The sequence below is a fragment of the Mustela putorius genome, unplaced genomic scaffold, assembly GCF_011764305.1.
Source record: "Mustela putorius furo isolate JIRA1106 unplaced genomic scaffold, ASM1176430v1.1 tig00003858_pilon_pilon_pilon, whole genome shotgun sequence".
In the NCBI taxonomy this organism is placed as follows: domain Eukaryota; kingdom Metazoa; phylum Chordata; class Mammalia; order Carnivora; family Mustelidae; genus Mustela; species Mustela putorius.
In genome coordinates, this window is record NW_025422010.1 from 17,476,380 (window position 1) to 17,500,542 (window position 24,163).

Genomic DNA, 24,163 nt, shown 5'->3' on the forward strand with positions numbered 1-24,163 from the left:
TTTTTGTTTTGTTTTCTAGTTTCTACATATAAATGAAATTATATAGTCTCTTTCTCTGTCTGTCTTATTTCACTAAGCATAAAACCCTCTTGGACCATCTATCTTGTTGCAAATGACAAGATTTCGTTTTTTCTTATAAGCTATAACTCTTCAATATAACTTTATGAGGGGGCACCTGGGTGGCTCAGTGCTTCTGAAGGTGCTCTCTCCCTTTCCCTCAGCCCTTCCTCCTGCTTGTGCTTTCTCTCTCAAATAAACAAACAAATCTTAAAAACAAAACAAAACAAATAAACATCAACTTTATGGGACATAATTAACATTCCAACATATTCTTCCATTCCCATTAAGACTTACTCTTTGATCTATGGATTATTTAGAACTGTGTTGTTTAGTTTCCATATGTTTGCAGATTTGCCCAATATCTGTTAGTCATTCTAGTTTGATTACATTTTGGTCAGAGAACACACTCTATGATTTTAATTTTTTTAATTTGTCGAAGTTTGTTCGGGATATGGTCTATGTTGGTATGTATTGAGTGTTTGAAAAGAATGTGTATTTTGCTGTTGTTGGGTACAAGATTCTAGAACTGTTAAAAAGATCTTGTTGGCTGATGGTGTGGTTGAGTTCTCCTGTACATGGATTTTTGGTCTATACAGTGATACTGGAGTCTCCAACATAATTGTGGATTTGTCTATCTTTTCAGTTTTATCAGCTTTTATTTCACATATTTTATAGCTCTGTTATTTGGTGGATACAAATTTATGAATGCTATGCCTTCTTAGTGGATTGAATTTTATCTGTTTTTTAGAAATGAAATATCCAAAGCTGAGGATTTGCAAAATGGATTTCTTACATACTTAGAGCTTAATAAATTGTGCTACATACACACTGACCAATGTAAGTTGGTGAAATATTGTACCTATTTGTATTACATGTGTATGTATGTATGTATATATATATATATATATATGTATTAAATGTATATGCATATCCAAAGCTACAAATGAAAAAAACAAAAAACAAGCCACTGACAAATACTATTCCTTAAGAAAAGAGAAAATGAAGACAGCACAAAACCATTAAAAGATTAAATCTGAAAAAAAAAAAAAGGAAGAAATCAACAAGGCTATAAAAAGTATACTTCTTTTTAGGGTACTCTCTATACACATAATGAAAAGACATTATAAGGTGATCAAAAGGAAGACAATGTATTATATATTTGCAAACAAACAACTGATTCATGAAATGTTTCCCTACTAAAGACTTATTAGGTGATCATGGAAAACATGAGTAATTCTAAAATCAATACATTCCCCATTTGATCACATAAAATTATGTTAAAGTCCTTTTAAAAAGGACTTTTTAAAAATTGTACTCTTTCCTCTTTTCTATTTGTCTCTTTCTGCTGTAGCTCCAGATCCCATTTGATTCTCTTGCTCCTTTCTCACTTTTCAAATGTTAAGAACCACTGAAATGAAATTTATGTACTAAAATTTTAACATGGTTCTAAAATAAAAGTACACACACAAAGGAAACAGAAGTATAATCTAATCTATATCAGTTGAAGCTGCAGCTCCTAAGTAATGCTTCATCAGAGTTCTTTGACTCTCTTCTATACATCAACGTATAAAGTTCAAATGCAATTTTCTTAGAAAACAAAACAATCTGAAAAAGGAAAAAACTCTCAAAAAGGAAAACTTCTGATTAGAAAACAAAAAGTACCTCTTCATCCAATTCTTTCATTATCTTGTCTAGCTTTATCTTTGAAGTTCTGTAAAAACAAGAGCAGTAAAGATTAGAAATATGTTTTTTATTGCCCAGTGGTGGAATACCACATTCATTACTTTCCCACTTAACAAAGATGTCTTAACATCTTTGGTGCTGTGGATTCCTTTGGCAGTCTAGGGAAGCCTGTGGCCTTTTCTCAAAATAATGTATTTTAAAATATAAAATAAAATCTAGGATTTAAAAAAACCAAAAATACATTAAAATTCAGTCTTAAGTTTAAAAAAATACATGAGGGTGACCAGGTGGCTCAGTCAGTTAAGGTTTCAACTTTTGAATTTTGGCTCAGGTCATGATCTCAGGGTCATGAGAGGTCGAGCCCTGTTTAAGACCACCCCCTCTCCATGCTCGCCGGCATATGGGCGCCCTCTCTCTCTGTCTCTCCTTTAAATAAATAAATAAAATGTATGTTTCAGTAGTATGTGTGCTTCTTTATTAATACATTAAACCACAAGATCTAGTGGTAGTAATTTCAAAGTAGTGATAAGCGCAAATGATATTTAGGAATAACAACTATAATATATGAAAATATTTATGGTATCTATTAGTAATAAAAAATTCACAACTATTGCTAATAAATGTAGACTACTGCTTTTGTTTATAGTAGAAAGAAATGCTGAATTTTCCTTATAAGTTATGGAAAACACTTTTTCTCATCCAAGTTTAAGAACTTGAATTCTATCCATGCACCCTCTGGGGGAGGTCTACGGATTCCAAGTTAAGGATCCTTGAACTCCCTCACACAGTACTTGCTAATAAATAAAAATTAGCTACTTAAGCTTTATACAAGATTAAATAATGAAGGGCAACGTGGCATATATAACCGAGTAAATGTACCATGGAACAACCCAGTCAAAAAATTGAGATAAACTGAAAGTGTATTATCTCCACAATTTGTTTTCTTTGGCTCTGAACACAATCCTTGGCTTCAAATCTGCATGTACAATGTTTCACATGGATGCTTCATCAAATACCTCACTCAGCATGCCCAAAATGTTATTCCCTCTGCTCCACACCCTTACCCCATATCATTTTGTTTTTTTCTAGGTATCCCTAAGACATAACCTAAGATTCATCCTTGACTCATCTTCCTCTCTCATTCCCATTTAGTTGAATAAATGTCAAGTGCTGCCAACTAACCAGAGTTCTTCTTAAAAAGTAAAATTTTATCAGTTTTTTACTTAGTTGAATGACTTTCAATATTTTTCCATCATCTTCAGGATATATTCCAAGTTCCTTAGCTTGTCAAAAACAAAGTCCTCTAAGACCTAGATTCTGTCAACCTTCCTACCCCCATCTCAGGCTTCCCCCTTTCCCCCAACATTTTCCTATCATTGCAGGCCACTCTGACCATTCCTACTTCTTCCTCAAATTGATACCCTACACTACCACAATCACTAGTTTAATTTTGGGTAAAGAAACTTCTTGTCATATTTATTTCCATTTCCTTCCCTTATTTCCATATTTCATAATTGGGAATTTTTTCCAAATCCTGGGATCAGTTAATTATTTACTTATATTGTGTTTTTTTCTGAAAAAAGTTTGTATTATATACTTATGTTTTTAATCTATCCGGAACAGTTTGCAATGAGAATATTACTTGTTTCCTCTTTGGCTCAATCACAAAATTGCAAGTTCCCCAATTCCATTTGTTGAATACTTATTAATCTCTATGTTACTGCTGTATTTCATTTGTTCAATACCATCCACAAAAAATATAAAGTTATTGTTTGTAGTTAATCAACATTTTGCTAGGTTATTTCAAATAGTTTTGATTATATATTTCATAAATATACAGATTCTTATTAGATTTAATGAATCTTACATTTAATAACATTTATATTTTAGGAAGCACCTTATTTAATGTCAACTAATTTGCCCTTTCAGTCAGATAATTAAAATGGCAGAAAAAAGTAACAAGTCAGGCACTAAGTGAATCAGCATTATAGTTTTTTAATCAAAACTGCCAGGAACAAATGCACTTTAAATATTATGAGGACAATATATCTGTAACTAATGCCAACTTAAATATTACTTTCCAATTCTAGCCAAGACATTCTTCATTGAATGAATATAACCAGCAACTTTTAAACCTCCACTTCATTTCCAATTACTTTTCAAGTGTTTTACAGAGGGCAAGTTTTAAAATAAGTATGTGCTATACAATTTTTAGTATTAAAAATATAAAAAGTACTTTCTCACCTGCACTTCTGCTCCATTTCATCTTTTAATTGCATTTCATTATGCAGCTGTTCTTCCAGCTTATAAATTGTTTTTTGCAAATTTTCCTGCTTTAATTAAAAACAAAATAAAACAAAACTCATCCTACTAAGAATATTCATAGAGAACTTAAAAATAACAAATATGTTACCATTCCTTTTTCCTTTCTATCTGAAATTGCTATTAACTTAATAAGCATTTTTTCAACACCTAGAAATATGTCAGGCACTGTGGTAGGCATTAGTAATATAAAAAATTAAGATTTGGTCCCTGTGCTCAAGAGGCTAAGAATTAAACAGAGGGGCATAAAGGAATAGGAGGGTGAAAAGAACCTACAATAATCCAAAGACACAAACAAATATTACAATATAATGTGGTGATGACAGGGTTATATATAAGATGTTCTGAAGGAGGGAAGGGGTCACATCTAATTCTGCCAGGAAAATGTAATGTTTGAGATCAGACCTATAAGATAAAGATATTTACTAAGTGGAGAAGGCAGTAGAAAAAAAGGCATTTTAGACAGAATGAATGAGTCTAAAAGTATAGAAGAAGAAAATATGATATATTTTGTATACAGAAATTAATAAAGTATATGCAGAGCACAGAACATAATACAGAGAATGAGTCTCATAAAATCTGAAAAGGTGAGCGAGACTATGATTATTGTAGGCAAAAACAGTAGTTAGGGACTTTAACCTTTAAGAATTTTAAAATGGCAAACAACATAGTACTGGCATTTTAGAACCATCACTTCAGTAACAATAAGGTGAAGAGAGTAGAGGGCAGACAAATTCTAATCAAAGTAACCAGTTAACAGGATTTTGAGATGGTTCAGGCAAGAGTATATACGATTGACATGAGGCAGAGGCTACAGGAAAGAAGAGGAGGAAATGAATAACTGTGTTAGTCAGAAGGTAGAATTTATAACCTAACAACTGATTAGAAATAAGAAAAGAGATGAATAACTGCAGCATACGGAATATAGTCAGTTACATTATAATAAAAATGTATGGTGACAGTTGGCAACTACACTTAGTTACAGTGAGCATTGTGTAATGTATAGAATTGTCAAGTCACTATGTTGTATACCTGGAACTACTGTATCACTGTATGTCAACTATACTTCAATAATAAAAAATTTTTAAAGATCAAAGTAGGATTATTTTCTAAAAAGTGTCAACATAAGAAAGAAAGGCGAAAGAAAGGCAGGAAGGAAGGAAGGAAAAAGAAAGAAGAGAAGAGGAACAGAGTACCATACAAAAGATAGGCAACACAGTAAGAACTGCTGAGGAAGGGTTAGAGAGAGAACTATTGAATTTAGCTCTGGCCTAGACTGAGGTACCTGAAAGAAGCACAAAAAGAGAAATCCAGTCAAAGAGAGAGAGGAGAGATACAGGTCTGGAGTTTAGAAGAGCAAGCTGTACATACACAAGATTACTTATAGAAAATGATCAGAAAGCAAAGATCAGAATCACCTTGAGAAACATTTAACAACTAAAGGCGGCGCGGAGGAGCGGGGAGGTGGAAGAGGAGGAAGGAAGAGAGCCTGCAAAAAGGACTGAAAATATAATCTAAAGCGGTGGGAAGGAAATAATGGGAACATCAAAGAGTTATGGAAGTTCCAAGGAGGAGGGATTATCAGTGTCATTTGCAGTAAAAAAGAAAATTTAAGACAGGAATGAAAATTATTCATTCTATTTGTCAACTGCAACGCTGTTCATTAGCATCTCTGCTGGAAGGCTTTAAAGGAAGAGTTGAAAATTAAATTAGTTGACTTTTCTATTTATCTCCATGTTAACAGAAACAGTAAGAGACACCAAAGTTTTCTACTTCCCCTGTGATCTTACCAGAGCAAGATAAAAGATAGCAGCAGCCAGTGACAGGAACTCCTGGCAATTACCACTGAACAAGATCAGCCCAAAGAAACACGATTCCACTAAATATTTTTTAAAGTTCTATGTACTACTAATCCTACAGATAAGTAATACAGTGAGAGCTGGGTTATAGCAGCTCCTTACCATCACCCTCCTTAGGTCAAGTTTCTTTCAAGATTTCTGAGCTTGGGAAATAGCTCTGGTGTGATAAGAATTTAAAAGAGAGATCGTCAAAAGAGCTAACAAGTCCTCATACAGTCCATTCTCCTTTTCTTCCACTCTCCCTTCACCTTGCATGTTCTCTTAATTAAAGAATAAATGTATCAAGGAGAAAGAATTACATCAGCTTTTAAAAACCGACTGCTACCTCTTCCCCTCCCCCCAATACGTAGGCTACAGTACAAGAGTTTAAAGAATGGTCCAACAGTGGCCAAATAATTACTTCTAGTATTTTTTTAAGTAAGCTCTATACCCAACATGGGGCTTGAACTCACAACCCCGAGATCGAGTCAAACTCTACCAAATGAGCCAGCCAAGCACCACAATTAATGTCTAATATTTTAAAGAAGAGTCCTGGTCAACCCAAAAGGACTTTGTCTCAAATCTAAGTAAGATTTTTTTTTAAATGTCTCATGAACATAAGCTATATTGACAATAAAAAGGACTCCTGTCTCTAGTATTTACTTTCAACAGTAATCTTCAGTGGACAAATCAGATGCTTGACTGGAATATACATTTGCTCCCTCTCCTTTCTAGCCATGAAATCCATCCTCTGCCCTACTTTTGCCTTGTAATCTACAGATTTCATTACCTGGATTTTACTGCCCTGTGACTTTAGGGTTCATTTGAACATATGAGAGACACCAGCAGCAAATCAGAAGGTGGGAGGAAGAAAATAATCATTCTCCCCACCCTTTGTCATATTGTGGTGCTGGCAGTATTCCATATTCTATGTTCCTTTTTGATGATGGTAGACTTTTCTGAGCTGTGGTAACAATACTTGTATCTCTTTGTCCCTTTAGACTGGGGACAATAACTTCCCCTTGCTGATAATCAATGGGTATTTTTGTATCCTTTATTCACTGCTCCCCTTGATCCTGCTCATAGCACTGTAAATAGCCCTTTCGTTAAACTCTCTTAATAAATAAACAAAATGTGATATATTCAGACACTAGAATATATTCAGTCTTAAAAAGGAATCAATTCCGATACATGTTACAATATGGAGAAATCCTGAGGATATTATGGCTAAGTCAAATAAGCCAATCACCAAAAGTCCAAATTGTATGATTCCACTTACATGAGGTACCTACTAGCATAATCAAATTCATAGAGACAGAGAAAGTAGGATAGTGGTTACTCAGGGCTGCAGGGAGTAGAATAAAGAGTTTAATGTGTATGAAGTTTTACTCTGGAATGAAGAAAAAGTTCTGGAGACAGATGGTGGTAGTTATATAATAATGTAAAGGTGATTAATGACAATGAATTGTACTCTTAAAAACTAAATTTTATGTTATGTATATTTTATCATATACACAAAACTTGCTTTAGTTAAGGCTTCTGAATGTGTAATCTTTTGATGTCAAGATCCTTACTGATAAACTGATTTATTATAAATTCCTAATTCCAAAGATTAGAAAGACTTTCACTGTCAATATGTGTAGCAATTTATAGTTTACTAATGACCTCCACATAAAATATTCCCCTTGATATTCAGGCAAGAAATCAAGTTGGAAGGAGACAATAAGTAAAAAGTGCTATCAAAATTTAAGTTCACTAACTACACATTCAGAAGCAATACATACTTACTTAAATATCATGTACACAAAATATACCATCCACAAAACAATTTTTTATAAAGTAATAAGAAAATACCTACCAAGCTTTTATCCACATTGGGGCTACTTCGGTTATCATTAGGATTTGCTGAAGATAAGTATCTGAGAGGAAAAGAGTTTTTAAAAGTAAAAAAAAAAACAACCAAAAAACTCTTCAATATTCAATAACAACCAGTAATATATGCTATGTGCCTATTTTTTTGTGCAGTATTGTACTTGCTATGCTTTTTCAAAGTTGAGTACAAATTCATAATTCTTTACTTAGGAAGTAAAAAGTGATACATATGTTAAATAAAATCCCCAGTTAGGTCAGAAGCAGCACTCTGTAATTATACACTTTATTATTCCTGCAGCAAAACATATGACTATTCATACCAAGTAGGATAAATTAAAAACCAAGAATCTCCAGTTAGTTCAAATTAGGTTTTTGGCCATGAGAGCAGCTTATGGAAGCTTTTGCCACCAAACAAATCACTAAGATGTTTTCAGTTTTTAGAGCTTTGTGGTTTTATTTGTTTTTATTTTTTTAAGTAGGCTCCATGCCCAGGACTTGGACTCACAACCCTGACATCATGACCTGAGGCAAATCAAGAGTCAGGACACTTAACTGACTGAGCCACCCAGGTCCCCCAGTTTTTAGAGATTTTTGGATTAGGGATTGGGGATAAGGAATTGCTGACTTGTAAAGACATGAACAGAACTTCTCTCCCTGCCTCAATTATTCTTCAGCCAAGGATGATACTGCCTTTCTGGACAAAAAAGAGTTTTGCCTTAAGTGGTTAACATAACCTAAAGTTCAGGTGATGTCCTGCTAATCTTTTGAGACTCTAAGGCTTACAGGGTTCTTTCTTTAAATCCACTAAAGTCAGAATTACATCTAAGATAGTAGTGACCTTTAGAAGTCTTTATACATGAGATTAACACATTTAAACAGGTCATATAAAAAAAATTTTCTAAGCTCCCAAATGTTATATATAGGTGAGTTACTACGGCTGCTTCTGCTACTGCCTCTAACATGCTACAACTACCACTATTAATTCTTCTATCATAACCACCACTACAGTCACCACATTGGTTCATTAGGAGAAAACCCTCAAAAAGAAATCAAATAGCTACTATATACTTCTTAGTTGTTATAGGGCAGCTATTATCAGCTACATATTCATTATATATGAATTCAATGCATTCATTAATAATTAAAAAAAGAAGAAGAAAAGTTCCTTTAAGTACCATTAAACACATATTACAGTGCTCTAAAACAAAACAAAACAGGAAAATATATCACTTTTATGTTTTCTTTGGAAAATTACTTAGATCAACTACAGAATCAAATAATGAGAAGGCAGTAATAGGCACTAAGTAGCAGATTTGTAGAGAAATGGTCCCATTTAAAAAATGACAAATTCTAGGTTTAGCAGAACTTCACTCCATTAACTACCAAATGTCTCAGAAATTCAGTGTGGGATTCCACAACATGTAATGTAAATAAAAGCATATAGCAGCACCAGTGAAACCTGAATTAGATATGAAAACAGACCATTTGATCCCTAAGATCTTCTAAATTATGATATACTATACAAACTAAAGTTAATATTTGGCCTCTACAAAGTTAATAATATAACTTTGAATACAGCACTGGAAATGTTAAGGACACTACCATTCATTCTTCAATGTACACATCCATTCATTCTTCTACTTTTTGTCTTATTTTTTCTTTCAAAGTTATTTTATATATTATATTGCTGCTTTCATACAGAATTTGGTCATTTAGGTAACTTATGAAAAGTTTTAGATTATTACAAATATAGCTAAAAGTTTAACCTTTAAACTATTAAAAATCATTCTTCACTTATGGAAGAATGGAAGATCTTTATTTCAACAATAAAGATCTCTAACTTTTGGTAATTGGAATTATGTTTGGATTTCAGAAGCAAGAATTTCAGAAGTTTCCTATTTCAGCCAGTAACTCATATTTATATATTATCATAAGGCTAATCAGTATTTTGCTGATTCTTAAAGATTAACCACACCTTTAACCATTCATGTAATAGGCAATTACTAAACAACATTATGTTATTCAATAAGACAATGGTACTGAAGAATAGAATGCAATGTCTGCTTCTGAGAAACTTAGAAATTAGTTTGGGATATGCATCATATAGATACAAGGAAAAACCAGAGAACATAATCAAGTACATGACAATGTACTGTTACAAACAGTATATATAATGTTTATTTAACTCAAGATTACTTTTGTATAGATAAACCCAAATAAAGTCATTAACTGCTATGAACTACAGAAAATCCAAAAACATTGAGAGTTACTTATATCAACATTTCAAGTGCTTCAGAAATCAAGCCAGAGAAAAACTGATAAAAATAGGAAGGAAGGATGAATTTTTTTTGTAAAAATTCACCCTGAAACTTGTCACTGCATTTCAATATAAAATAGCTACAATATTATATTCCTGGGTGCTGGTGGGTAAGGATTAAAATACTGGACTTTACTAGGAGTCAAAAGTCAAGTACTACCTGTAATACTTGATGCAACAAAAAGTATTCAGTACTGTCTTATAGCTGGATTATAGGAGAAATATCCTAAGGTAGGATTAAATTGCATTCCTGTTTTCTAAACTTGAATCGGCTCTTACAAAAAAGTTTTGACTAAAATGACAAAATGCTTCACTTTAAAATATTATCCATTTCCTCACTAGGATATGAGCATCTTAAGAGAAGGTACTAACCATATTTTATTCATCTTTCTCCCTGCACCTTGGTGCTTAATAAATACTTGACAAAAAATAAGTTGGCAAACATGTTTTTTGTTTTTTTTTAAGCCCATCCTTTTTTTTTTAATAAACATATAATATATTTTTAGTTGGCAAACATGTTTGTTGAATGAATGAATGAATGCTCTTGAATGAGATAATGTCAAATGTTTAATTTATATCTCACGTCCATTTGAAGACTAAACCTATCATTAGCTCATACTATTAACAGCTAACATTAACTGAGTGCTAATGTTCCAAATGTCCTACTGTTTTAATTAAACTTACAGTAATGCTGTGAGACAAGTATTATCATCATCATCATCCCTATTTTTGAGGAAATGGAGGCATAAAAGGTTGAAATTATTTGCCCAAGGTCACAAGGTCTCACATGAAAGACATGGTAAATTCATTTAGTGATTTTTGGTGAGGAATCACTTAATTTTTGCATTACTAAAAATTATAGGCCTTTGTTAACATCAATATAGTAATGGTAACCCTGGAAAACTATTTGTTGTTCCGAAATGTATTATAAAACCAGAGCTCTCTGGATGATGAGATTAACCAAAATATTAGTATTGATATAATCTTTTAATATATTAATTGCTGTTAACTTGAACACATATATAATGCATTATTCAGCAACAATTTCTGAAACACAATATCCTGATAATGGAGAAGTCTAAAAGGAATGAACTATGAAATAATACAATTATCATGCATCACTGAAAAACAGCATATTATGGTATCTCTTAATATACCATTAAATGTTCTTGAAGTGATTTTTAGATATCCCTAAGAAAATAATAGACCACAACAAAATTATTACCTACCCCTGAAATCAATGCTTAGCATACTCACCTACGATTGCTATAATATGTAAATCCTACAAAAGGTAATTGATTGCCAACAAAAGCTTTAGGTATGGGGAATGTTTCTTCATCTCCTTTATCTTCTTCCAAGTCATCAAAATTACTTGTATCAATGTCACTACTTAAATCAGGTACAACTGGTGCTACAGCTAAAAATGGAAAGAAAATTAGTAGTTCCTTCAAACTTAATATTAAAATAAAGGAAAGCAAAGATTCCATACCAACTACTAAGTGTCTTACATACAAATTAAGTTGCAAACTACAAATTCCAAATGGGTTGAACCTTATTTTAGTTGATTATATTAGATTATTAATCAACTGATACTGATCATTCTAATTCTATGAAACAATTACCTTCAAAATCACCTATAATTATTATCTGTATTTCAAGTTTAAATTGAATATTACAAGTATTGGGGTTTTAAAATACATCAAAATATAAAATATGCAAAAGCAGTTAGGACTACAGAAAAGATTTTCAGAAACCATAGCATACTAAATTGTACTCAAAGATTCAAAGTTGATTGGTTTCAAATATAATATTTTTTTTGTTAATCTGCTGTATAGCAAGTCAGAAATTAAGGTTATGTCTTCATAGCCCTGGATAGACCTATTTGGTATTGAAATATATTTGTTCATCTAAAATCCAGATGGTCTGTTATCACTTCCCCAACTGATTATCTCTATAATATTAAGTCACAAGGAGCAATGTATTTTGAATTGCATTTTCAGGCTAGCCACCTTCCCTGAATTAAGTCATTAAGCGATAACTCAATGAGTTATTTATGAAATGGCTATTTAGGAAAAAAGGGCAGAGATACAAAACGGATACAATTTTCAAGAGTTATAAACCTGATGGAAAGTAAGGCTCATATATACTTAAACAAAACCAAATATGGCAATGCTTCAGTTTTCATAATATGGGAGAAAATACCATTTGAAAGCAACACTACTACTATCTTAATTTGGAGCTTGAATATGCTACAGAGAGCCATCTAAAAATACATTTTAGAACAAAATGTGTTTCAGTTAAAGATATAATAGTATTAAGAAAACATGGGTGGCACTGTTGATTAAACATCGGCCTTCGGCTTAGGTCATGATGCTGGGGGTCCTGGGATCAAGCCCCACATTGGGCTCCCTCCTCAGTGGGGAGTCTGATTCTCCCTCTGCCTCTACCTGCCACTCCCCCTTGCTTGTGTTCTCTCTCTCTCTCTGCCAAAAGCATTACAGAAATATCAACAAAATGGTAAATAATTTAGACACAATCAAATCATATTGCCCCCAAGAAAAAGATGGAAGATGAGCAACAAAAAATAACTGACCTGGTTTCATGGTATTAATCTCTTATATAAAGGAGTAATTTTTCTGGGTTTTCCAGATAAGAAATAACTACTGTTGTGGATCTCAGATATGGTGAATTATTTGATGAATTCAGGAATGAAACAACACATTTAATTAACCCAAAGAAGCTATAATACTAACAATGAATAGGGAAAGATCTTTTGCACCATTCTCTTTTCTTAATGACCAGGAAAACAGCCTGACAAGACAGTTCTAGCTTCCAAATAGTACTAACTGCCTAATTTGTAAAATGGGCAGGTAGGGAGGGGAAGCTAGTTGTCACTCCTTGTGAAGTAAATAAATCAGTAATAGTCTTGGCATAAATTCTACTTTAAAACAGTGGTTCTCAATTCTGAAACGATCTTGCTCCCCTTGGGGACATGTGGCAATGACTGAATACATTTTTGGCTGTCATAACTGGGGGAGATGTGCTGCTGGCATCTAGCGGTTTGTAAAGATCAGGGATACTGCTAAAGATCCAAGAAAGTTCAGGACAGCCCACACAAAAAAGATTTATCTGGTCTAGTGTTCATGGTAAAAAGCCCTACTTTAAAATTATCATATAGGATTGATTTAAAAGGAAACAGAGGAAGGCTGGTGAATTTTCTTTTGCTGTTTCAGATGAATCTAGTCTTTTTATAGACTGTATACCATTTCAGAGTAGTTTTAAAATGAGACAAATTCTGTTTAAATTCTGAGATACAAGTAAGGGAATTTCTGGGAGAATTACAAAAATAATACTTCATCTACATTTAAAGCATAACATTTAGGTTTTATAGAACACCCTATAATCATGCCAGAACTAACATATAAGAATAAGGATAAAGATAGCTTTACAGAATTATTATTGATACACAGAGTAACCTATTTATAAAAATTTACCTTTCCATAAATAACTGGTAATACAGGAATCATGTTCCATAAAAAGAATCTAGCTGATGTTTAAAAAAAAAAAATGGCAGAGTAGGAAGCTCTAAGAAACCACCTTTTCATTGAAGTAGACATTATGCTGGCAAAAACTATCATAAGCAACTTTTTCAGAACTCTGAAATCTAAGAAAAAACTTACAAGAAGCAAAGGAATGTTTAATAAAGAAAGAAGCTACTAAATTTTGGCATTTCAGGAATTGTCATTGGCTGACCAGTGACATAACAATGGAAAACAGTCTTCAGTGATCATACAAGACAAGGAATACAGACTTTGTAAAAGTAGTTTGAAAAACTTATTAACAAATGCATGACTGAAGTCCATAATAAGAAACAACAGCAAATCTGGGGAGGGGGAAATCTGATTTCCAGAGTTATATTATGCTGTTCAACATGTCTAGTTTTCAAAAAAAAAAATTACAAAGGATGTAAAGAAACAGAAAAAGCATGGAGTATTCACAGAGAATAAAGAATGTCAGAAAACATCACTGAGGAAACCCAATATTAGATTTATTACACAGACTTTAAACAGTCTTAAATATTCTCAAAGAGCTAAAGGAAACTATGGACAAAGAACTAAAGGAAACCAGGAGTATGATATCTTAATAACTACAAAAGTACAACAGCTGAAACTACAAATACACTAGAAGGGTTCAACAGCAAATCTGAGCAGGCAGAGGAACCAGGGAACTTAAGTAAGACCACTAATATTATCAAGTGTAGGGAAAAAAAGAAAACAACGAAAAAGTGAACTCTTGGGATACCATAAAGCATACGAACATACACATTATGAAATTCTCAAGAAAGGAGAGTAAGAGGCAGAAAGAATATTTAAAGAAATAATGGCTCCAGGGGTGCCTGGGTGGCTCAGTCATTAAGCATCTGCCTTCAGCTCAGACTGTGATCCCTGGATCGAGTCCCACATCAGGCTCCCTGCTTGGAAGGAGGCCTGCGTCTCCCTCTCCCACTACTCCAGCTTGTGTTCCCTCTCTGGCTGTCTCTCTCTATGTCAATTAAATAAATAAAATCTTAAAAAAGAAAAGAAATAATGGTTCCAAACTAACCAATCTGATGAAACATGAATCCACACAACCAACAAGCTCAATGAACTCCAAGTAAGAAAAATTCAGATCCACATCACGACACATTATAATAAATTTTGAAAAGACAAAGATAGAATCTTGAAAGCAAGAGAAAAGTGACTTGTCATACATACACAAGGAATCCTCGATTAGATTAAGAGCCCATTTCTTTCTTTCTTTCTTTCTTTCTTCTTTCTTTCTGTTATTTATTTATTTATTTATTTTTTAACAGGACCACAACTCAGGGCCTGAACTCACAGCCCTGAGATCAAGACCTACACTGAGATCAAGAGCCAGACACTTAACCAACTGAGCCATGCAGGCTCTCCTTAAGAGCCTATGTCTAAGCAGAAACTTGAAGGCCAGAAGGCAGTGGAACAACATATTTAAAGTGCTGAAACAATGGTTCAGCAAGAATTCTACATCTGGCAAAATTATTCTTTAAAAATGAAGGACAAATTAAAGAGATTACCCCAGGTAAGGGAAAGATCAGAGACTGCTGCTAGTAAACCTATCCTATAAGAATTGTTGAGTTTTTTAAGGTTGAAATGAAAAGACAGTAGACATTAACTCAAAGCTTTGTGAAGAAATAAAGGTAACCACACAGGTAAATGCAAGAGCCAGCATTACGTATTTTTCTTTATAAATCCACTTTTCCTCCTATAGGGCTTAAAAGAAATATGCCTGAAACAATTATAAATTTATGTTAATGAGCACAGACTATATAAAGATGTAATCTTTATATTTATGTTATTGTGACAATAACAACACAAAGGGAGAAAAAGGATTTGTAGAGAAATGGGTTTTTTTTCCCCTTAAGATTTTATTTGTCAGAATAAAAAATTAAAAATTAAAAAAAATAACAAGGAATTTAGTAATAATCAATAAAATAAATAATTGAAAAAAAAAAAGATTTTATTTGTCAGAGAGAAAGCAAGCATAAGCAGGAGGACTGGCAGGCAGAGGGAGAAGCAGGCTTCCCACTGAGCAAGGAGCCTGATACAGAACTCGATCCTAGGACCCTGAAAGGACCTGAGCTGAAGGCAGATGCTTAACTGACTGAGCCACCCAGGCATACCTAGAAGCAGTTTTTTTATGTTTCTGACAGTAAATTGTATCAATTCAACCTACACTGTTATCATTTTAGGATACTAAATGTAATCTCCAGGATAATCACCATAAGAAAATGACTAAATAATATACAGAAAATGAATTGAAGAGGGAATCAAAACAGCACACTATGAAATAATCCAGTAGACAAAATAGGTGTCAGTAATGCAGGGGCCGAGGAATAGAAAGAAAAAATACAGAAAAAAGAACAATGGCAAAAGTCTTTACATATAATATTTACTTTAAATGAATTAAAGTCACTAATTAAAAGGTAGAGACTGGACGAATGGATTAATAAAACTGATCCATTTACACGCAGTATATGGAGACTCACTTTAGATTGAATGACATAAATACATTAGAAGAATGAAAGAAAATATTCCATGGGAAAAAAAGCTGGGGTGCCTACACTAATATCAGACAAAAAAGACATATAAGACTGTTAAAATAGTGAAAACTAGGGCATACTGATGATACTAATAAAAGGGTTAATTAATCAAAAGATAAAACAATTATAAACATGTATGCATGAACAACATAGCTCCAAAATGTATGTAATAAAAAATGACATAAATGGAGAAACAGTTCTAAAATAATGCTTGGAGTAATCAATAACCCACTTTCCATAAATGAACAGAACATTTAAACAAAAGATGAATAAGAAAATGCAGGACATGAACAATATCATAAACCAACAAGATATAACAGACATATAAAGCTCAATCCACCATCAACAGCAGAATACATTGCACATGAGAAATTCTCCAGGACAAACTATATGTTAGGCCAAAAAACAACCTAATAAATTTAAAGAGACTGAAATCATACAAGTATCTTCACCAAGCCACGATGGAATAAAACAAGATATCAACAAGAGAAGACTACAAGTTTCACAAATACCTGGAAAACAGCAAACTCTTTTGTTGCAAGTTTTTATTTAAATTCTAGTTAATATATATTGTAATATTAGTTGTAGAAGTAGAATTTAGTGATTCATCACTTACATATAACACCCAGTGCTCATCACAACAAGTGCCCATCACCCATTTAACCCACCTCTTCTCCAGTAAGCATCAGTTTGTTCTCTATAGTTAAGAGTCTGTTTCTTGGTTTATCTCTTTTTTCTTCATTTGTTTGTTTGGTTTCTTAAATTCCACGAGTTAAATCATATGGTATTTGTCTTTCCCACTCTGACTCCACCCATATCATTGCAAATGGCAAGATTTTGTTCTTTTTTATGGCTAAGTAATATTCCACTGCATGCACATGTGCACGTGTGTGCACACACACATATACATGTATATATACACCTCGCATCTTCTTTATCCATTCATCAGCTGATGGACATTGGGCTGTTTCCATAATTTGGATATTGTTGATAATGCTGCTATCAACATCGGGATGCATGTGTCCCTCTGAATAAGTATTTTTCTATCCTTTGGGTAAATATCTAGTGGTGCCATTGTTGGATCATAGGGTAGTTCTTTTTTAACTTTCTGCAGAACCTCCATACTGTTTTCCAGAGTGGCTCCCCCAGTATGCATTATTCCTACCAATAGTGTAAGAGGGTTTCCCTTTCTCCACACTCTCACCAATATTTGTTATTTCCTTGTGTTGTTAATTTTTGCCATTCTGACAGGTGTCAAATGGTATCTTGTTGTAGTTTGATTTGTATTTCCCTGATAATGAGTGATATTGAGCATCTTTTTACGTAGCCATTAAACATTGGATGTCTTCTATGGATAAATGCCTATTCAGGTCTTCTGCCCATTTCTTAACTGGATCATTTATTTTTGGGGTGTTCAGTTTGATAAGTTCTTTATAGATTTTGGATACTAACACTTCATCAGATATGTCATTTGCAAACATCTCCCATTCTGAAAGTTGCCTTTTAGTTTTGTTGACTGTTTCCTATGCTGTACAGAAGGTTTTTATCTTGATTAAAGTTCATTTTTGTTTTTATACCCCTTGCCTCTGGGGATGTATCTAGAAAGAAGTTGCTGCCGATGTCAAAGTGGTGAAAACAACATACTCTTAAAAAAAAACCAATGAGTCAAAGAAGGAATCATAAGGGAGATTAGAGAAAATGCTTTGAGAACAAATGAAAATGAGAACCACACCAAACTTATGGGATTCAGTGAAATCAGTACTCACAAAAATTTTAGTTGTAAATGCCTACATGAAAAAAAAGGGAGAGAAAGATCTCAAATCAATAACCCAGCTGACACACTAAGGAACCAGAAAAAGAAGAGCAAACTAAGCCCAGGGCTATAGTAAGGAAGAGCAATACAGAATAGATTGTGGATAAAATATAGAATACAAAATTGATAGTGAAAGCGACAAAGATCAACAAAATTGACAAATCTTTTACTAGACTAAGGTGCAAAAAAGAGAAGACAAATTAGAAATGAAAGTGGGGATATAACTACCGACTTTCTACAAATAACAATAAAAGGAAAATCTACAAGGGCTTCTGGATGGCTCAGTCAGTTGAGTGTCTGACTCCTGATTTTGTCGGGGGGTCATGATAGCAAGATTGTGAGAACAATCCCGCATCAGGCTCCACACTAAAGCAAGGGGAGAGGGGTCTGCTGGAGATTCTCTCTCCCTCTCTCTCTCCCTCTGCCTCTAACCCTGCTTGCGTTCTCTCTCTCTAAAAAAACCAAACAAAATTAAAAAAAAAAAAACTTTAAAAGAAAAAAACTACAATTGTACATCAACATGTTAGATAACCTAGATTAAATGATAAGTTCCTAGAAACACATGAACTACCAAAACTTATTTGAAAAAGAGAATCTGAACAAACCTGTAAGAGATTTAATAAATAACAAAAAATGTCCCAACAAAGAAAAAAAATCCAAGACAAGACTGTTTCACAGCCGAATTCTACCAAACATATAGTTTGGGAGTTTAATGCCAATCCTTCTCTAACTCTTCCAAAAAATAGAAGGAACACAAATTCATTCCATGAGGCCAGAATTATTCTGACTCCATAGCCAGATCAAGACCACACACACACACACACACACACACACACGTGCGCCCACGTGTGCGCACACACACACACAGAGCCAATGTCATACTCACTAGTGAAAGACTGAAAGCTTTTCTGCTGTGATCAAGAGCAAGACAAGGACTCTGTCTCACAACTTCTATTCAACACAGTATTACAAATTCCAATCAGAGCAATTAGGCAAATACATGAAACAAAAGGCATCCTCATTGGAAACACAATCAATGCAACCATTACCCAAAACTCCAATGTCCTTTATCACACACCTGGAAAAACCCACTTTAAAACTCATGCGGAAACCTCAAGTGATCCCAAATAGGCAAAACAATCCTGGAAAAGCAGAGAGCTTTTCCACGCCCTGATTTCAAAGGCTACTAGAAATCTATTGCAATCAAAACAGTATAGTACTGGCATGAAGACAGTTCAATGGTGTATCATAGAAAGACTAGAAATAAAGCCTCACATACGTGGTCAAATGATTTGAGAAGGGTGCAAGACCACTTAATAAAAAAGGAGTTTTTTCAACAAATGATAGTGTAGGAAAACTGGATATTGACATGCAAAACAATGAAGATAGACTCTACCTAACAACATATACAAAAATTCACTCAAAACAATGGAAGGCAATGACTCCAACATTTATTTGTATACCAGTGACCAGAAAAGCATTATTCACAATAGCTAAAAGGTACAAGCATTTCAAGCGTCTGTCAATATGTGAATAGATTTTTTTTACAATGTGGTATACATGCACAGTAAAATATTATTCAGCCTTAAAACAGAACAAAATTCTGGCATGTCCTGTAACATGGATGAACCTTGAAGACAAGCTAAGTGAAATACATCAACCACAAAAAAATAAATATTATAGGATTCTACTTATTTGAGGTAACCAGAATAAACTCATAAGCTCAGAAAGTAGAATAGTGGCTACTGGGGGCTGGGGTTAAAGGAGAATGGAGAACTACTGTTTAATGTGTGACGAAATCTAGCTTGGGATGATAAGAAAGTTCCAGAGATGGATGGTAGAAATGGCTGCACAATAAGGTGAAGGTGCTTAATGCCACAAACTATACTGTTAAAAATGGCTAAAATGGTAAATTTTGTTATATATACTTTACCACAATAAAAAGATAATTTTTCTTAAAGTTTATGCTTTGAAAACATGACCCCAACGTAATACTGAGAAAGTCTAAACTCCTATGACCCTGAAACTTGCTAGATCCTAGATTCTTTACCTATGAAGCCTACAGTGATAATTTCTCCCATAAAAATGTACAACTCTAAAAGAGAGGACACTAAACTTAATTAATCCACAGAACCTGGAATGGCATATATGTGGTTACAAACAACAAATTTTATTTGTTTTTAAATAAATGGAAAATTTACCACATGAGCTGACAGTCACTCCTGTTACCATCTTGTGTCATTTCCCACCAGCTATAGGTGGATTAGGTAAAATATCTGATCTCAAATGATACCATGAATGGTAAAATGTTTTTGCAAATTACCATATTATTATATTTAACACAGTATTACTAATAATGTATCTGTTATATGTAATAAATGTTACCATATTATTTTCCCCAAAATTTAACTGCCAAGAATGTTGATTCCCTACATTTCTACTTTGTATAATACTGAATGGTATTACTTAAATGGCACATGGTATTCCAGAAGAGCTAAGGCTTTTGGATTCACATAGATTTGAATCCTGACACTGTCGTCTACTAGCAGTGTGACCTGCAGCAGGTTATTTAGGTCCTCTCATTTCTTCTGTTTTCTTTCTTCAATCTCACTCCTTCAATTCTATTTTAAATGAGTAAAAAAGTAATTTTACAATCTTAATACTCTGTGCCGCTAAATTAAGAGTGAATAAGATCAGGAAGCTCATGGAAATTCTGCCAAAAAACCAATCTATTTTGTACCCTGCTCCCACACCACCAAGGAACAGATGGTGAAGATTAATTGCCATTGTAGCTTATAGACATGTAAGTGGTAAAATATCAAAAAAACTATTATTTGGAAAAGTTAAGCAATTCTGCCAAAGAAAATTGGAGAGTCAAAATTAAAAAGAATTATAAATGTTATATAATTTTTAAAAGCTTAGCAGGTCAGAGAGGTCAGTTCACAGTAAAAGTATTCTTGGTATTTTAGGGGTGGGAAGTGAACAAAGGGTAGGAAGAGGGAAGGGGAAGAAGAGAACAGTAAGTTCTACTGACTTCAATTTTTTTCTTTCTTTCTTCTTCTTTTTTTTTTTAACAATAACCACAAAATAGAAGGTATTAGGATTAGGAAAAGATATCAAAATATTTATGTCTGTTAAATCTAAGTACACTACAGTAAAATCATAGATAATACAGATTTTTCTAAAAAGATTTTATTTATTTATTTGACAGACAGAGATCACAAGCAGGCAGAGAGGCAGGCAGAGAGAGAGGAGGAAGCAGGCTCCCTGCTGAGCAGAGAGCCCAATGTGGGGCTAGATCCCAGGATACTGAGCCGAAGGCAGAGGCTTTAACCCACTGAGCCACCCAGGTGCCCCAGATAATATAGATTAAAAAACAAAACAAAACAAAAACTTAAGTATCAGTAATACTAATAAAATTACCTCATTATAGAAACTTTTTTTTTTTTTAGATTATATTTATTTATTTCTCAGAGAGAATGAGAACACAAGCAAGGGGAGCTGCAGGAAGAGGGAGAGGCAGGCTCCCTGAAGAGCAAGGAGCCTGACACGGGACTCAATCCTAGGACTCTGGGAACATGACCTGAGCCAAAGGCAGATGCTTAACCAACTGAGCCACCCAGGTGTCCCTAGAAATTCTTTAAATAGAAAGTTTGTTTGATTTAAATCAATAAAGTAATACACTGTAACTGTTTTTAAATTAACATGAAATTACATTAAAGAGGTAATAACAATATCATAAAATGCCACTGATTTGGACTCCCCAGTTCCAGGATACTATGACCTCCACAAGGTAAAAAAATCTTTGATCACTGGAGTTTTTTCCTAGTGCTTGAAATAGAACAGCGCTCAGCATATACAGCAGGTGTTCAATGTTTGTTGACTAGGTTACCTCCTCTCCTAATTAATACCAGCTTTTCAATACACAAAAGGAAGTATGTCCTCCCTACTTTTTTGAGCAATTTTCTCTGATTATTCTATAGTTATTTATACATTGTTTCACTTTGAGAAAGAATTTAAACCAATACAAAAGATACTTTGTATTTTCTTCAGTAGCCTTTCAAATTTTCTTCAGATTATAATCATATTTGTCTGTTTTCAGCTTTCTTCAACTTCTAAGAGCACAGCTTGGAAAAAAAAAACCCAACCCCACAAAGTTTTTCAATGCAACCATTCATCATCTCACCATACTCATCTCTGTCTTTGCCAACAGTTTCTCATGGAGCAGGAAGACAACAATCATGTCACATTTACTGACATGGAAATTATCTATTTCCCAGTGTATAACTACTAACAAATTCTCTCAACGTCAAGCTGCTCCTATAGCTTTCCCAGAGAGCAGGTCATTCAATGTCATTCTTAATAGTGTAATTTCCTAATTTCCCAATAATTTATTTCCCCTTTTCCCTTCTCAGTCAATTGTATAGCTTGTATATAGTGTATGTGCTATACCCGAAGGTAGTATAACTATTTCTTTAAAAATATTTGATAACTAGGATACTTCCCTAAAATTGGCAAAAACTATGATCTGTTTCTTTAAAATTAACAAGATTCTTTCCCCCATGAACTTTTCCCTCACAGTCTCAACTAGATAGGCAGACCTTAAGACAAATAATAACTACTTAATTTGTAACTGTTTCTAAACCACACAGCTTAGTTAATTACCATTATTAAGGTTTACTGCTGTTGTACAGCAGGAATTTAGGAGCTGGTGGTATACATTATCCTTTCTGTGAAAAAAGGAAAAAAAATCTTGAGACTTCAACAGGAGGAAGATGAATTATTGGCCGTCCAAATCCATGAAGATGTTGGGCACATTGGGTACCACTATAATTTTAATTCAGCCATGATGAACAAGGTTTTCTATGAATCATCTCATTATTTTAACTGCTTTTTGAAATAGGGAAATGTTCTCAACTGACTGAAAAAAAATTCTTGCATACTACATGCTTTCATGTCTGAACTGCAAACTGCAAGTCTGATGGACTAATTAAATTCTGGTATTTATCAATAATAGGACCACATATTTTGTATTTTAAGTCTAGTAAAAAAAAGATAATAACTTATCTCTTCACAGGAAATATATTTTATTTTTATTTTTTTTAAGATTTTATTTATTTATTTGACAGACAGAGATCACAAGTAGGCAGAGAGGCAGGCAGAGAGAGAGACAGAGAGGGAAGCAGGCTCCCTGCTGAGCAGAGAGCCCAATGTGGTGCTCGATCCCAGGACCCTGAGATCATGACCCGAGCTGAAGGCAGCGGCTTAACCCACTGAGCCACCCAGGTGCCCCAGGAAATATATTTTAATTACCCTGTATTTACTTACTTTCTTCACATTGAGATATCAAAATATAAGACACAATGCAATTTAACAAAGATCAAATATCAAATTATAACTGCCAAGACCAATTCCATCTCATGTATATGGTCGTTCATCTTGGGTCTCTCAAATGAAATATCAGAGAAGTAGCAGTACAATTTTCCCAATATTATCAAATATTCTCTCTTTAATTAGAGTAGGATAATGTCCATAACCGCTTCTGTGTACTTTAGATTTTCATCAAATATACACATATATTAGCAAGGCAGTATTTACAAGACTGTATTTACTACAACTACTTTCAAATATCCACTGTAATGTGTGAGAAAAAATAACTTACTGTCTCTGAGTGTCTCCCAAGCCCATTGATCATTTTTGAAGAAGAGATGTCGTTTGATTTCTTCAACACCATTTCGCCCTAATCTCACCTCTCTGAATAGAGAGGGGGGAAAAAGTTATTAACCATTTAAGATATTATTATTATAACCTGTCCAGATATACTTATGGGCACAATGTTAAATCTGTGCATAATGATAAAAATAGTTCTACATCACCTTGAAATTATATTGGTTTTCAGTAAGCTATGGATAATACTGAAGAGTTTTTTTAAAAAACATGAAAAACAGACTTGTTGATACTCCATGACTTTTCTATTGACAAAGAAAATCCTAATAATCATTCACTTTGCTTCATTAGCATAATGAATAAAACACAATGAATTTTCTTGACAGCTCTTAACCATTGTGGTAGTTAGACATTTTTTGCAACCAACAACTTTACATCACATCAAAAGCTAACAAAAACTCAGAAAGACATCT

General features: G+C 33.6%; 1 protein-coding gene across 3 annotated transcripts in view; it reads right to left on the reverse strand.

Annotated features, from left to right (window-relative positions):
- The window catches only part of ROCK1 (Rho associated coiled-coil containing protein kinase 1), a 148,923-nt gene that overhangs the window by 57,117 nt on the left and 67,643 nt on the right, over nucleotides 1-24,163 (reverse strand). For 2 of the 3 annotated variants that reach the window (XM_045065423.1, XM_045065421.1), the window contains exons 9-13: nucleotides 23,686-23,777; nucleotides 11,350-11,509; nucleotides 7,762-7,822; nucleotides 3,988-4,076; nucleotides 1,723-1,771 (exon numbers count right to left, since the gene is read on the reverse strand). In XM_045065423.1, coding sequence (XP_044921358.1) covers nucleotides 1,723-1,771; nucleotides 3,988-4,076; nucleotides 7,762-7,822; nucleotides 11,350-11,509; nucleotides 23,686-23,777 — 451 coding nt within the window. The remainder of the gene's footprint in view (nucleotides 1-1,722; nucleotides 1,772-3,987; nucleotides 4,077-7,761; nucleotides 7,823-11,349; nucleotides 11,510-23,685; nucleotides 23,778-24,163) is intronic. The other variant, XM_045065422.1, reaches the window with a different exon arrangement.